The following is a 14,144-nucleotide window of genomic DNA, read 5'->3' as shown; positions in this document are numbered from 1 at the left end:
AAAGAAAGAAAGAAAGAAAGAAAGAAAGAAAGAAAGAAAGAAAGAAATTAGCCCCAGAAGCTTATTTTCACAAGTCCCCTACTGCATCCCATACCCAGGGCAAACCAGGTCAACAGGCAGCTGTAAGCACAGCGCCACCTGCTGGCTGATGCCAGCTGCATGTACGCACTCACAGGGTGCAGGGAGGATACCAGTGCAAACTGCAGGGGGCTGCACTCTCCTGCCTTCTACCCGGGGAAATCAGGTGAGAGCGACTGTCAGAAGCAGCATAAATGTCCAAGAGATGTCACCAATGTACCCAGCAGAATGCTTGCGCCGGTCATGACAAGTGTCTTTGTCAGGTGTTCGAATGTGACAGGCACAGTTCCAGTCCCAAGGCTACCACGGGTTCCTGCCCCACACTCTTCTCTCACCTTCCTGGCTAAGAGCAACCAAAGGTCCCAAAGCAAGTCTGCTGCACCTGGAAGGAGGTACAGGATGAGGCCCGGCTCTCAGTGGCCACCCATCCAGACAGCTGACTAATGACGGGCACCAGCCCTGCCTTTGACCTGTAGAGATGAAAGGGGGCATAGTTGTGAGGGTAGGTGGGTGGAGCTGGCAGGTCAGGACAGGACCGCTTGGCAGCGCAACCCTCACCTTTTGGGTCCAAAATGACCTCTGTCCACTGGCTTTAGTCCCCAGCACTGCAGAAATATAGACAATAAATGAAACAGCTGGGCATTTGGCACCAAGCAGCAAGAGGTGGAGGCAGGAGGATAGGGAGTTCAAGGCTGGCCTTTGCAATGTAGCAAGTTCATGTCTAGCCTGGGCTACAAGAAACCCTGTCTGGAAAAAAAAAAAGCACGGCGGGTTGGTGGGGAGAACCAGATATGTTGTCTTTACCCTCCACTGAGGGTAAAGTCTGTCTCAGAGAAAGCTAAGCTTGACCCTAAGGGATGGCAGACCTGGGCTCCAAATACAGGCATCCTTAAAACTTGCCCTTGCTGCTTTAGGCCAGACTGGGTCACACAGAGAGGCTTCTGCAGCTAAGGTGTGGCCAAGCAGACCCAGGCACACAAGCATCAACCTCAGCCGCCCACAATTGCAGAGTGGCTTTCCAGGCTCTCCTCCCCCTCCCTGCGGTGTTGGGTGAACGGAGGGTGTAGAGTGGGGAGCTGTACGTACAGAGGAAAGGCTGAGCCAGAGGGAAAGAGGCTGGAAGGAGGGCAGCTGTGATGAAACACAGTGAGTCAGGCTGGCTATTTGGAGCGACTTGATTCCTGCGTTGGAGACCTGGTTTCCTCATCAATGAAATGCAAACACAGCTTACACACCCGCGGATGCTAGGACCTTAGTGAGCAACCAGAGAAGGAGCGGACTTTCCCAACCGTCAGGGTTATGTTAGTGTTGGTGGCTATGGCTGCCACATCAGGGGTTTTCAGCCAATGGTACTATAAGAGCGCTACAGTTTGCATGGACCCCAGTGTTTTATGTACTCTGACAGCACTACATGAAGCTATATCCCTAAATGCCATTTTATATGACCTGGGCTTTATGTATCCCAGGATGACCTTGGACTCATAGTGATCCTCCTATCTCAATTTCCTGACTTGCTAGAGATAGAAACCAATGCACTCTACCACTAAAACCACATCTCCAGGCCTATATGTATACACACACATATGTGTATATACACACACACTTTTTTTTTTCTGAGATAGAGTCTCACTGTGTAGCCTTTGCTGGTCTTGAATAGAGATCTTCCTGCCTCTGCCTCCCAGGTGCTGGGATCAAAGACTTGTGCCTACCCCACCCCAGCCAACCTTTTGTGTTTTATTTTGTGCTCATGAGCAGGGAGGAATATGTTGAGTCATAGGACAACTTGCCGAGTCAGTTCTCACCTTCTACCACGAGGCTCTCAGGGATCATACTCAGGTTTTCAGACCAGAAAGCAACTTGCTTCACTCACCAAGGCATCTCACCAACCCTTTAAAAAAAACTCGATGTTTTTGTGTGTTCCTTTGTCTGTATGTGTGTGACATCTGTAGGACAGCCTCTGGTGTAACCCTTAGGAAGGTTGTCCACCTCGAGACAGGTTCTCTCATTGACCTGGGGCTTAAACATTAGGCCTAGGCTGTCTGCCTAGAGTCCCAGAGACCCCTGTCTCAGTGCCAGGACTACAAGCAGGCACCAAGCACAGTGGTTTAGTGTGGGCTCTGGGACCAGGTTTTAAGCAAGGCCTTCACGGGCTGAGCCATCCCCTCCACCTAGGACTGAACTCAGGTCCTTATGCTGGCAAGGCAGGCATTTTATTTATTTATTTATTTATTTATTTATTTATTTATTTGTGTCTTTCGAGGCAGGGTTTCTCTATGTAACAACAGTCCTAGCTGTCCTGTAACTCAGAGATCCACCTGCCTCTGCCCCCCGAGTGCTGGGACTAACGGCATGCACCACCACTGCCCGGCTGTCTCACCTCTTCTAAACTATATTTTTACTTCCGTTCACAAATCCTTGTGTTTTTTGTCTTAGAGGTGAGATCTCGTGTAGTCCAGCTGGCCTTAAACTGTCTTTCTCCTGCCTGCACTTCCTCAGTGCTGGAATCGGAGGTTTGTACCGCAGTGCCAGGTTTTAGACTGGCCCAGGATCTGAACTGTGGCTGCCTCCATTCCTCGCGGCGGCTTGAGGTAGGATTACCGCCAGGCCCAGAAGAAGAAACAGAGTCAGAAAATCAAACTTGTTAAAGACAGTTTATCTGGCTTTACCCCTCAGCCCGGAGCCCTGTACTTGGTGCCATCTAGCTGAGTTCTCCAGAGCCCCATGATGCCTGGGGAGCTCCAAGTCACCAATCACCAGCTGCAGAGCAGGGGCCAGTCCAAACTGGCTGTTCATTTCCCATGCCAAGTGAAACCAAGCCCTTCCTTACCCACCCCAGGACACTCCATAGCACTGCTTAGGGAAGCAGTCAGAGGCCAGTGCTATGTTGATGAGCTTGGCTTCATGAATATAGGGAGTCCCTCACCCTGCTTGAACCAGCTGGGTGCCATCCACCTAGTACTTCAGCTAGTGCCACAGATCACAAAGGTCCAAGAGCTCCTCCCACAGGGGGCTGCTCCCCCCACAGGGAGCTGCTCCCCCCACAGGGAGCTGCTCCCCCCACAGGGAGCTGCTCCCCCCACAGGGAGCTGCCCCCCCACAGGGAGCTGCTCCCCCCACAGGGAGCTGCTCCCCCCACAGGGAGCTGCCCCCCCCACAGGGAGCTTCCTCTTGTCTTTCTCCTGTTCTTGTGAGGTGGGCCATTCCTCTGCCCTTCCTTTCTTACCTGCCTTGACCTGGTCACAGGAATCCAGCCAGTCCCCACCTGAAGAACTAACTATTGTTCCTCATGTATTTGACATAACCCAAGACATATATATACTAGAATATATCCCAATTCACTGCCCAGGCAGAGGACAGATGGTGACTATCCTGACAGGTTGCTCCTGCTCTGAGCTGGCCTTAGCACACTACCCTTGATTGTGCAAGACCTGTCTGCATGTTGGCAGCACACTTCTGAACCTTGTGGCTCCTTGGGTCTACCCCCCCATCAGGACTGGATGGAAAAGCAAGCTTACCCCCCATCTCCCATCCCAAGCTCTCTCATGGGTAAGTGCCATGGCCAAGGAGCAAGGATCCCACCCTCGACCTAACCAGTGCATAAGGCTTCTGTATCATGCAGGCAGTCTTGATCACATCTCCAAGTGCAGAGGAGACCACCTACTACATGTTCGGGGGAACAGGCACAGTGTGAGGCTCTGACATACAAATGTCACCCCCATGGGTTTCAATTCAGACTTGGGGCCCAGCCCTTCTTTTAGAACCTGCGTGTAAACTGGTTTCAATAAACCTTGGTAAAGCAGACAGTACTAGATAGCAGAGACAAGGCGCAGGCCCAGAAAGCTCCTCCTTCCCCCTCCCACCCCCATCTGCCAATAGTACATAGCCAAGCCGTCCCTTGGTGCTTTGGAGACAGACATGTTTCCATCTTCCACAGACCCACCTCTGCCACTCACACACCGCCTGTCTGTCTGTTCTGTCTTTGAGAACAAAGGCTCTCAGTGGTGTCTGAGCTGGGACCTATAATACCCAGAGTGACCTCCCACCCCCCACAAAACAGCTGCCCCAATCCAACCCCTTAGAAGTCAGCAAAGTGAACCACAGTTCAGGAGGCCGCTTTCCGATGGGTTCCAGAGTAGGCGTAGGAGATGGGATGGCGTGTCCCTGGCCTCACCGTGAACGTATTGATGGGGCTTCCATAGTGGGGAGACCTGGAGGGAGTGTAAAGGGGGAGTGGTGAAGGTTCGCATGGACCCCCTCTACCCACCTCCTCAAGAACAGAACATTTTAAACTGTGATGTGATGGACTTCTGAACTCCAGGGTGGGACCAAACACATCAGACAAGCCCTGCTGACCGCAGAACACCCCTGGTACCCTCTGCTCACTCAGACTCTTTTACTCCCTGCCTGCGTCCGGATCCATCTTTCCTCCTGAGCCCACTAGGTCTCCCTTTCTTCTACACTGGTTTGAAGCCCTGAACCTCCAGAGGGCGAGAGGGGAGTGAAGAGATGTATTGGGAAGTAAGGAGCCAGCCAACAGCACCCTCTCCATGTATCTGAGCCTTTCTTCCTTCTCTCTTAGTCGCAAGCTATGGCCGTGGCCTTGGCATTACCTCTGTTCACGCATCCCTGGTCGCAAACCCCCGGAGATCCTTCCCCAGCTCACCTGCTGCCTTTGGCAGGGATGAAGCCATAGTCCCCAGCTTTGCCGCCACTACCACCGCCGCCCCCGCCGGGCGTCTTGTACTTGACCTCGGCTGAACCGCGGGCGCCCTCCAGCGACAGCCTCCGTGCGTGCAGGCCTCCGGGGGCCGCGCGGCCCGCCGAGTTGACCCGTCGCATATCAGGACCTCCCGGCTGCGGCCCGAAGCAGTTAGGGGAGCTCATGCTGCGGCCAGTGGCGCCGCGGGGCGTCCCGGGGTTGCGGTGGGGCTCCCCGACGTACAGGCGCTTCTTGATGAGCGAGCGTCCGCTGCCGGAGAAGCGATCCAGGCCCCCGAGCCCGGAGTATTGAGTGCCGGCAAAGCGCGAGGAGCCGCGAGCCGGATTGGCCCCGGACCCCAAGTCCAGGGGCTGCCCCAAGTCCGACGAGTAGTTGTTCCTGGGTGGGGACCCGCGACGGTCCAGATGCTGCAGCCCAGCGTGGGGTTCAGGGTCATTGCTAAACTCTGGCGGTGGCGGAATTATATCAAAGCTGAACTCTTCTTCCTCTTCCTTCTTGTAGGAAGGAGAGGGCGGAGAAGAGAAGGATTTGGGAAGGGCGCGGCCCTGGGATAAGCTTGAGGGAGCGTGCCTTTCCCGGGTCACAGCGGCGTGGGACTCGGCCTTGGTCCACCCATGCCTATGGGTTGGCTCTGGACCCTGTGTGTCTCGTCCCTGCTGGGGCTTCTGCTGACTGGCTCCAGCGGGCCGTGCTGAGGTCAGGTGGGAGCCCTCTGTCTCACTGGGTACCTTAGGGACCACAAGGAAGGAGTTGGGCCGACTACCTCTGTAAAAGATGGTATCAGAGCTGGCCTCCGTTTGGTTGCCATGGTCACGGAGACTTCCTGGCAGAGAGGACCTTCCGGGTCCCATCGCAGTCCCTGCAGTGCCCCCAGGCCTGCTCTTCTGTGCCCTCTGCCTGGCTGCGAGGAGCAGGGCCATTGGGGAGCCCTGCTCCACCACCTCCCCAGTCACCGGGTGTCTGAGGAGTTGGTCAGCAGGCTGTACTGGGGCAAAAGGTTTGGCTGGATGGTTTTCAGGCTCCTTTTCGTCCGCCAGTCCCCCTGAGTCTGTGACCTCCCCTTTGGCCCGAGTGGGAATCACCACAGCTACCCCTCGGCTATGGCTGTTCTGGCTGCGGTGGGATCTGTACAGAAACGGTACCTCCTCTCCTCCAGTGGACATCTTCGGTGGGAAGGCTGGAGGGGAGCGGGCTCCGTTTGTGGACAGTTGGGTGGCCGCTGCATTTGCTTGAGGTTCTGGCTTTTCTCTGTGTCTCACTGGGACAAGGTCTTTCTCTGCCACCTGCTGAGACGACGGGATGGACAGCCCAGGTGTGTCCTTGGGTGCTGTGGCCTGGCCAGGCGTGTCCTTGGGCGAGGTGGCCTGCTCAGGTGTAGGCTTGAGTGGTAAGGCTGGCCCAGGTGTGGCCTTAGGAAGTACGGCCTGCCCAGGCGTGGGCTTGAATGGTGTGGCTGGTCCAGGTGTGGCCTTGGGTGGTGTTGCTGGTCCAGGTGTAATCTTGGACTGGGGAGGTGTGGCCGGCAGAGCTGTGGCAGACTGCTGGGGTGGATTCCTGGTGACAGGCTTATGGAATCTGCCATGATCAGTCCCGTTTTCAAAAATTCTTCCCCCTTCCAGCCGGGGTTTGGGAGGTAGGGATGCTATGCTAGGCTTGGCTTCTTTCTCCGCAGAGGAGGAAAACCGAGCCTCTAGCTCATTGCGGATCTGCTTGACACTGGGGGCTGGAGTATCCTGGGGGATGTAGTCCACAGGGGGTAGGGTCAGGCTGCTAGTGGCTTCTCTCTCTGGCAGGCTGTTGCTGGAGTTACTCTTCTCAGGACCACAGGGGTCTGTCTTCTCAGGCAGGCTTGGAGGAGCCTCCTCTGCTAGGCTAGGGTCCTTCTTGCTCTCATTGTCCTTCAAGGCTACCTTAGGGACTGGCCTGTGGCCGAGTGACCGATCCTCTTTCCTGGTCCCACAGAGATAGGCTGCCAGCTCACTTCGAAGCTTTTCCATCTGCCGGGGGTCCCTCCAGTCAACGGGTTCTGACGAGGCTGTGTCCTCCGGAGTGGGGGGGTTGGGTTTGGGGTTGAGAGTAGGTGAGCTGGATTTTGGGATCTTCATAAATCCAGAAGATGGAGGGACTGCCTGCTCAGTAGGGGGCAAAGGAGGAGCAGCCGGGGGCAGGGAGGGTGCTGGTGGAGGGAGTGGGGGAGCAGGTGGAGGCAAGGGAGGAGCTGGGGGTGGAACTCCAGCTTGTCCATTTGTCTGGGGTTCAGGCTGCCCGAGCCTTGGGTTGCCTGGTGTCTCAAGCCTGGGCTCTGGCGTGTGCTCTGGCTCTGGGGCCCTGTCAGGGTAAACCTGAGACGCAGGGCGGACACTGAAGCTGGAGGGTGGCGGGAGGTGGGTAGAGGCCTTCAGACTGGCTTCCTCCTCAGGGGAAGCCCCTGGCACTTCCTGAACTGGGATAGATGAGGTCCTGACTGGAGTTGGGGGAGGCACCTTGAATGACCTGGGGAAGGTGAGGTGGGATTCGGGGATAGGCCCCTTCAGTGCAGCAGGGCTCTTGGGGGGGCTGGTTCTGGGGTCTTCTGGCTGCCTGCCATTGAGTGCTACTTCGGATTTCCACTTGCTAATACCCCCAGTGGGGAAGAGACGCGGTCCAGTTGTGTGAGGAGAGACTGGAGTTGGGGGTCCTGGGGCTGGCAAAGAAGGTGGAGGGGGGTTTAGAAAAGCTGATGGCGGGGCAGGGGGGATGAAGTCTGGAGGGGTCGGTGTTGATGGCGGGGAGAGGGCGGAGGAGGGAGATAAGGTGTCCAATACCGGGGGCGGAGGTGGGGCTGTGCTGGGTGGGGGTGGGGGCGGGGGTTCCACCAGCAGGGGAGGAAGAGGGGGAGGGACAGCAGGAGGCGGTGGTGGAGGGGACTCCCCTGGAGGCTGTGATGGAGGGGACTTCCCCGGAGGCTGTGAAGTTTCTTGGGGTGGCCCTGGAGCTGGGCCTGGGGGAGGTGGTGGGATGGAAGAGTCCAGTTCATAGTGTGCGGGCCTCAGGTCGCCCACAGAGCTGTAGAGTCGGAGGTTGCCGTTGACTAGTGAGCTGGTACCTGGGAGAAAGAAGGCAGAGATGTGGGGTGGAGCCGCCTCCATCCCCCTCCCTCCCTCTCTTAACAAGGCTTTCCTTTTCTCTGTCTCTTTCTTTAGTGTGTGTGTGTGTGTGTGTGGTGGGGGGTTACCATGGCATGGCTGAGGTGGTCTGAAGGCAGCTAGGGGAGTAAGTTCTCTCCTCCCACCATGTGAGTTCTGGAGACTAAACTTGGCTCAGTTCTGGTTGGTCACCTGCTGAGCCATCTTTCCAACCCAAAGCCAATCTCTGTGCCTGGCACAGGGTTGGTCAAAAGAAACACTAGTTCTTCAGCCCTTTCATCCTAAGCCTGACTGAGGAAGCAGCAATGCCACCTGTGTCGTGAGCTGTCCTAAGAGCCGTCAGTCCCCTTCTTACTGTAAAGGGTGACTCCCACTCCATCTGTCACATGGTCTAGGACCTCTGCAGCGGGCTCTGGCCTGTGACGGCGCAAAGGAGGGAGGGTACCCTGGGCAATGTGGCTGCAGAGACAGACACCTGGACGGCAGCCACATTCCTCTCCTCCTGGGCCCCAGCCTCCTTCCACCACACGCATTTTCCCTTTTCCCACCTCAAAATAGGAGACAGCTGCAAGCCGGGAGAAGGGCTCCTGGGAAGGCTCCCCTAGACCTGGAGCGCCTGGGGTCCCGACAGCAATAAACAAGACAGACGCTGCTCACTGGAGTTTATTCTTGTTTATTCCTGGGATCAAACCCAGGGCCCTGTTCATGCTAGGTGATGTTATCCTCTGGCCTCCACCCACGCTTCCTTGCTATACGCTCAACCTCTGAAGTTTATTCATTAAGGGGTCAACCAGACAGACAACCAACACCATACATTAGTAAATCATTACCATGGTGAAGGTAGAAATAAAATCAGGAGGGGAGGGGTACCGAGAGGTGCCATCTTATTAGGAAGGCCCCACTGAGAAGGTGATCATGGAGGAGAGGGAGGGATGGCAGGAGGGGGCTGAGATGCAGACCCAGGGGTGAGAACTGCCTAGGCAGATTAAGGAAACCCCACGCAGCAGAGGTGGGAGGAGGGGCAGGGAAGCAATGCATGAGATCTCAGCAGTCCTCCGTACCCTTTGCTCTGAGTGTTGTGGGGTGTCACTGGCCAGGTGTGAATGGATACCTTAACACTAAGTGGCTTACATCCATCCCTGACCTCAGAGGTCTTGCTGCTGCCTTCTGTCCTGTTGTGACCTGGTCCCACCCCTTCCCCACGTCCTCCAATGAGCCTTAGCCAACCTTGGATCTCCACAGCTCCCGGCCCCACTGTGAAGATCACCCACCACCCACCTCAGCCAGTGGCTAAGAGGCTGGTGGGGGGGGAGGGGCTCTGACTTTACCTCCAGCTGGGGAGATGGAGCAGGTGGAGGAAAAAAGATGAAGAAACCATGAGATCAGAGTTCTCTTACCTCCCACTTCTTTGTCTGCAAAGTCTTCTGGGACAGAAGGGGTGGGCACAGCCAGCCCATGGTTCTCCTGGGCATTCTGAAAGAGACCCGAGAGAGGTCAGGGGGCATGGAGAGAGAGATGGAAACCAGCCAGATCTCCAATCCCGGCTGTGAGTCTGTTGACTTGCTGAAGATGGTGGTCACTTTACAGCTTTGTAAGTGGATGAAAACAGAGTGGGTTCACTCATCTTAGAGTGTGCAGTGCCCACAGGAGAAGAGGCCAGGCTAGAGTCACACACAGTTGGGAATGACCATGTGGGTGCTGGGACTGAACCTGGATCCCCTGCAAGAGCAGCAAGTGCTCTTAACTGATGAATCATCTCTCCAGCCCTAAGTGTGAATTTTAAAAGATGGGTCTGGTCCAGGGATATACTTCAATTGGTAGAGTGTTTGCCTAGAATACATAAAGCCCCGAGTTTGAGCCCTGGCACTGCAAAAACCGGGTGTGGGGGGCATGCCTGTCAACTCAGTACACAGGGTAGGTAGTTCAAGGACAGTCTCAGTTATATAGTGAGTTTGAAGCCAGCTAGAGAGACATGGGACTGTCAAAAAAAAAAAAAAAAAAAGCCAAGTGTCCCTTGTCTGTCAGCTAGAAATGCATGCTTAGGGGCTGCCAGTCAACCCGTTCATTTCTCTGTGCACGTATGAGAACAACCACAAAAGAGCATAAGTGTTCATTGTGTAGTTACAGATCGGATTTGCAAATACAGCATCATCAACGATGAGGATCAACTACGTGAATGAAAATCCCAATAGCAAACCAAGGAGCCAGGTGTGGCACGGGCCTTAATTTCCAGCTCAAGGTCATCCAGGTCGACAGAGTAGCTAGTGGTTATAGTAAGACCCTGTCAGCTGGGGAGACTGCTCAGAGGGTAACGGTGCTTGCTGCCAAGGCTGAGCTCGGTCCTGGGGACCCAGAAGGGACAGAGAGAACCAGCTCCTGTCCCCAAACCCAAGAACCCAGCAGTGACTCCTTCTGGCTACCCAGTGGCCAGAGGCTAACACCACATCCTGACCCCGTGTTTACTCTGACCTATCATCAGGAATTTATAGAAAAATAAGTAAGTGGTGAAGCAGGGCTTCCAGGCAGTGCGGGAGCCTCTCTTCTCCGGAGGTAACGGAGCAGACCGTGTTTACACAGCTGTGGCTCGCCCCAAACACACATTTCCATATATCAACAAAGCGTGCACCTGCTGCTCCGAAGACCACAACGGCACAGCGTGGAGCTTTTGATGGGTCAGGGGCCGGGTCTGGGCCACAAGCCCGCCCTCCTTTCCCACACCACCTCCTTCCTTCCCGTTCCCCCCTCCTAACTCCTAACTGCAGTCTGTGTTCCTCCTGGGGCTGGAACTTCCTAGCCCTATCTCTCCCACCATCCCTCCTTTTCTGAGCAAAGAGACCTGGACTTTCTGGTTTCCCTGCCTCCACCTTCCCAGGGCTGGGATTCCAGTTGTCACAGCACTCCTGGCTCGTTGTGGTGCTGAGAATCAAATCTAGGGCTTTGTACATCCTAGATAAGCCCGCTACCGACTGAGCCACACTCCCAGCGCCCCCTCCTCTCTAATAGAATGCTCCTGTGAACACACCATCTCAGCCACCACTCGATGAGAAGATGTCCCCTGTAATTACTACATGAGGACATGGCACTCAGAAGCACTGGAGAAATAACTGAAAGCATGCACCTGGGCCCGTGGAGCCTATGCCGGCGCTACCACACCCGGGTCCGTGGAGCCCATGCGGGCGCTACCACACCCGGGTCTGTGGAGCCCATGCTGGGCATCCTGCCCCTCCACAGCCGCTCCTCTAAGGACTAGCTGTGCTGTCTGTTGTAAACAGGCAAGAGTTGTGAGCACTGGCTTTGGAGCATGAGGCCAATCCTGCTACCCAGCCACAGGACTGTGTCTGCTATCTCTCTGCCTGTGAAAGTTCTAAAACCAGAATGTACCCATGCGCCCATCCAAGGAGGCCATGAAGAACCAATGAAGCAATGTCCAGAAAGCACTGGGCTCATGGCATAGGATGGAAGGAAGGGGCCACCCGCTGCCTGTGCCAGGTCCTACTGCTGGCCTGCTGCTGTCCTAAACCACCCAAGCAAGGCTATCTGCCCTCCGTAAGTGCAGCACCTCCCTCTCCTCCATCTCCACTGCATAAGGCACGTGCCTCTTGTTTGCTTTCTCCAGAATTCTTACTTTTGTGTGCATGTGCCTGAGTATATATATGTGTACTGCGTGTGTGTGTATGTGTATGCACACGCACGCGCGCATACAAACCAAGCTGTCCCCTGATCCGCAAGCCCATTTTCCCCTCTCATATCTCATGGTTTCAGTTCTTAGCAGCTGCTTCCAATGCTCTCAAGAGGAGGCAAATTCAAGCTCATTTGAATCTCAGCCTCAGAAAAAGAGTTTCCTCTTTTGCTTATGGGACCCAGCCCGCTGCAGCCTACAGCACTGGCCTGGATGGGGACAGTGTGGACAGTGGAGGCATGCATTGTATCACTCTCGGGGTTGCCCAATTCTCACCGTCCTCTCGAGAGTCTGGGAACTGAGGCAAAGCCTCACAAAGAGGGTTTGGGGATGGGGAGGTGGTCTGTGGGCAAGTGCTTGCTGTGTGAGCGTGAGGCCTGAGTTCCAACACTCTAGAACCCGCATAGAGCTGGAAGCAGTAGTGAGTGGCGACATGTAATGCCAGCACTCTGATGGCGAGATGAAAGGCAGATGGAGGAAACCCCTGGAAACGGAAGTATGCAGGCCAGCTAAGCCAGCACAAGAGCTACAGGAGACCCTGTCTCAAACAGGATAGAAGGGGAGGAGCAACACCCCAGGTGTTCTCTGACCCCCCCCTCTCTATATATATATGCTTTGGTGCGCGCGCGCACACATACACACACACACACACACACACATACACACGCACGCGCAGGCAAGCATACACAGATAAAACAGAGAAGGGCTTGGAGGTGCATTTGCAGGCCACGTGTGGTCCCGGAGTAGGGAAGGGGCGTGTCATGAAGAGCACACGGGGACAGTTGATAGTTGCTGGCTGTAAACAGTTTACCAGAGAACAGTACAGTCACCAACACTACCTTCCGGGGTGTTGCCAGACGCTGTCTCCTTGGGCAATACGCCAGGAGGACTTGGGGTAAAAGGACGCGATTTCTCAGCCCTTAAGAGACTCATAAGGAAACAAAATACACTTTTGTTTTCTTTTTCTGTTTTTTTCTGAGACGGCGTTTCTCTGTGTAGCCCTGGCTGTCCTGGAACTTACTCTTAGACTAGGCTGGCCTTGAATTCAGAAATCCCTCTGCCTCCTGAGTGCTGGGATTAAAGGCATGTGCCACCACCACTGCCTGACCAAATGCATTGAGAGAGAAAGAGAGAGAGAGAGAGAGAGAGAGAGAGAGAGAGAGAGAGAGAGAGAGAGAACGAGGCGGGTGTGGAGGGGTGTGACTCAGGGTCAAGTAGTCTGGCGTACTTGGTGGAGTTCCAGGCCAGTGAGAGACTCTCTCAAACAAAAGATGGAAGACTTGGAAGATGTGACGGTTAGCTTACCTGTCTACTAGACACAACCAGATCACCTGGTTAGAGCAGGCTGGCCTGTGAGATATCTGTGGGTAATGGATGTGACAGTGGGCAGCACCATTCCCTGGTGGAGCCCTGGACTGTACAGGAGTGGGAGGACTACACGGGCAGTGGGGGTGCAGACGTCCTCTCTGCTCTGGGCTGCGGATGTGCCTGCCGTGAGCCATCCTTGGGAACTCCTGCGGCTGTGTCATCTGCACAGTGGGCTGTAACGAGGAACTGTAACCCAATGAACGCTTCCTCACCTAAGCTGCTTTGCCAGGGTGCTCTGTCACAGCAGCACTCTGAAGACCTGCCACCGAGGTTGTCCTCCGGCCTCCATGTGTGTAATCGCACGCCTACGTGCCCCTTCCCCGCCCACGAACATTTTAAAAGATTATCTCACACATGAAAATAGCTGGACATCGTGGTGCACACCTGTAATTCTAGCGCTTGGGAAGTAGAGGCAGGAGGACCACGGTGAGCAATAACCTGGGTTATATGAGGCCCTGTCTCAGAAAAATAAAGCAGAGTTATACCTGTCCTCTGGGCCAACAAGATGGCTCAGACAACAATGTGCTTGCTCCCCAACAATGAAAGCCTACAACAGAGTTTAATTCCTAGAACCCATAAAGGTGGAAGAAGAGAAGTCATGAAGTTGTCCCCTGACCTGTGAATACGTAGACATGCATCATATATGTATGTTGTGTGTGACATATGATAGGTACACACACAGTAGTAAACAAATTTACAGAGCGGAGGGAAGGAGGAGGGCTAGGGAGATGCTCGAAGGTAAACCTCCTGCGGTGCAAACTGGACACCCCAAGTGAGAGCCTCCAAACCCACAGAAGCTGGAGGCAGTGGCGAGCACCTGTGACGTCAGCACCCCTGAGAGACAGGAGGACTGACAGAAGGTCTCGGGTGCTACCCTGGAGTACACCTCAGCGCCCCAACACGAGAGACCTTGCCTCAAGCAAGGTGGAAGGAAAGGATGACCCCCAAAGCTGTCCTCTGACCTCGATGTTCTGGGATGCTGGCTCATAAGGTGTCTCTGCTGTGACTCCTCACCCAGGCTGTGTGACTACAGGCGTGGACACACCAGGCCCTCTGTAAGGAACAGGGTGTTGTTAGCTCATCCTATTTCCCTGGCCTCAGGGGGTTGTCTGACTCCAGAGACTTGTCAGGGAAGTGCGGTAGAGAAGGAGAAAGCCCGGAAAGCAGTTTCCAG

At 55.0% G+C, this 14,144-nt stretch overlaps 2 protein-coding genes across 4 annotated transcripts in view; one reads left to right on the top strand and one right to left on the bottom strand.

The window, feature by feature from the left end:
* Cimip3 (ciliary microtubule inner protein 3) overlaps positions 1–14,144 on the top strand; it is a 75,205-nt gene that overhangs the window by 20,847 nt on the left and 40,214 nt on the right. The window lies entirely within an intron of this gene.
* Positions 2,288–14,144, bottom strand: part of CUNH6orf132 (chromosome unknown C6orf132 homolog) — a 30,828-nt gene continuing 18,971 nt past the window's right edge. The window contains exons 3-5 of the mRNA XM_050122724.1: positions 9,321–9,396; positions 4,742–7,883; positions 2,288–4,286 (exon numbers count right to left, since the gene is read on the bottom strand). Coding sequence (XP_049978681.1) covers positions 4,181–4,286; positions 4,742–7,883; positions 9,321–9,396 — 3,324 coding nt within the window. The 3' untranslated portion in view covers positions 2,288–4,180. The remainder of the gene's footprint in view (positions 4,287–4,741; positions 7,884–9,320; positions 9,397–14,144) is intronic.

The sequence above is a fragment of the Alexandromys fortis genome, unplaced genomic scaffold (genome assembly GCF_014885135.2).
Source record: "Alexandromys fortis isolate MF-2015 unplaced genomic scaffold, M_Fortis_MF-2015_v1.1 scaffold_212, whole genome shotgun sequence".
In the NCBI taxonomy this organism is placed as follows: domain Eukaryota; kingdom Metazoa; phylum Chordata; class Mammalia; order Rodentia; family Cricetidae; genus Alexandromys; species Alexandromys fortis.
This window is presented reverse-complemented; position numbering and strand designations above follow the sequence as displayed.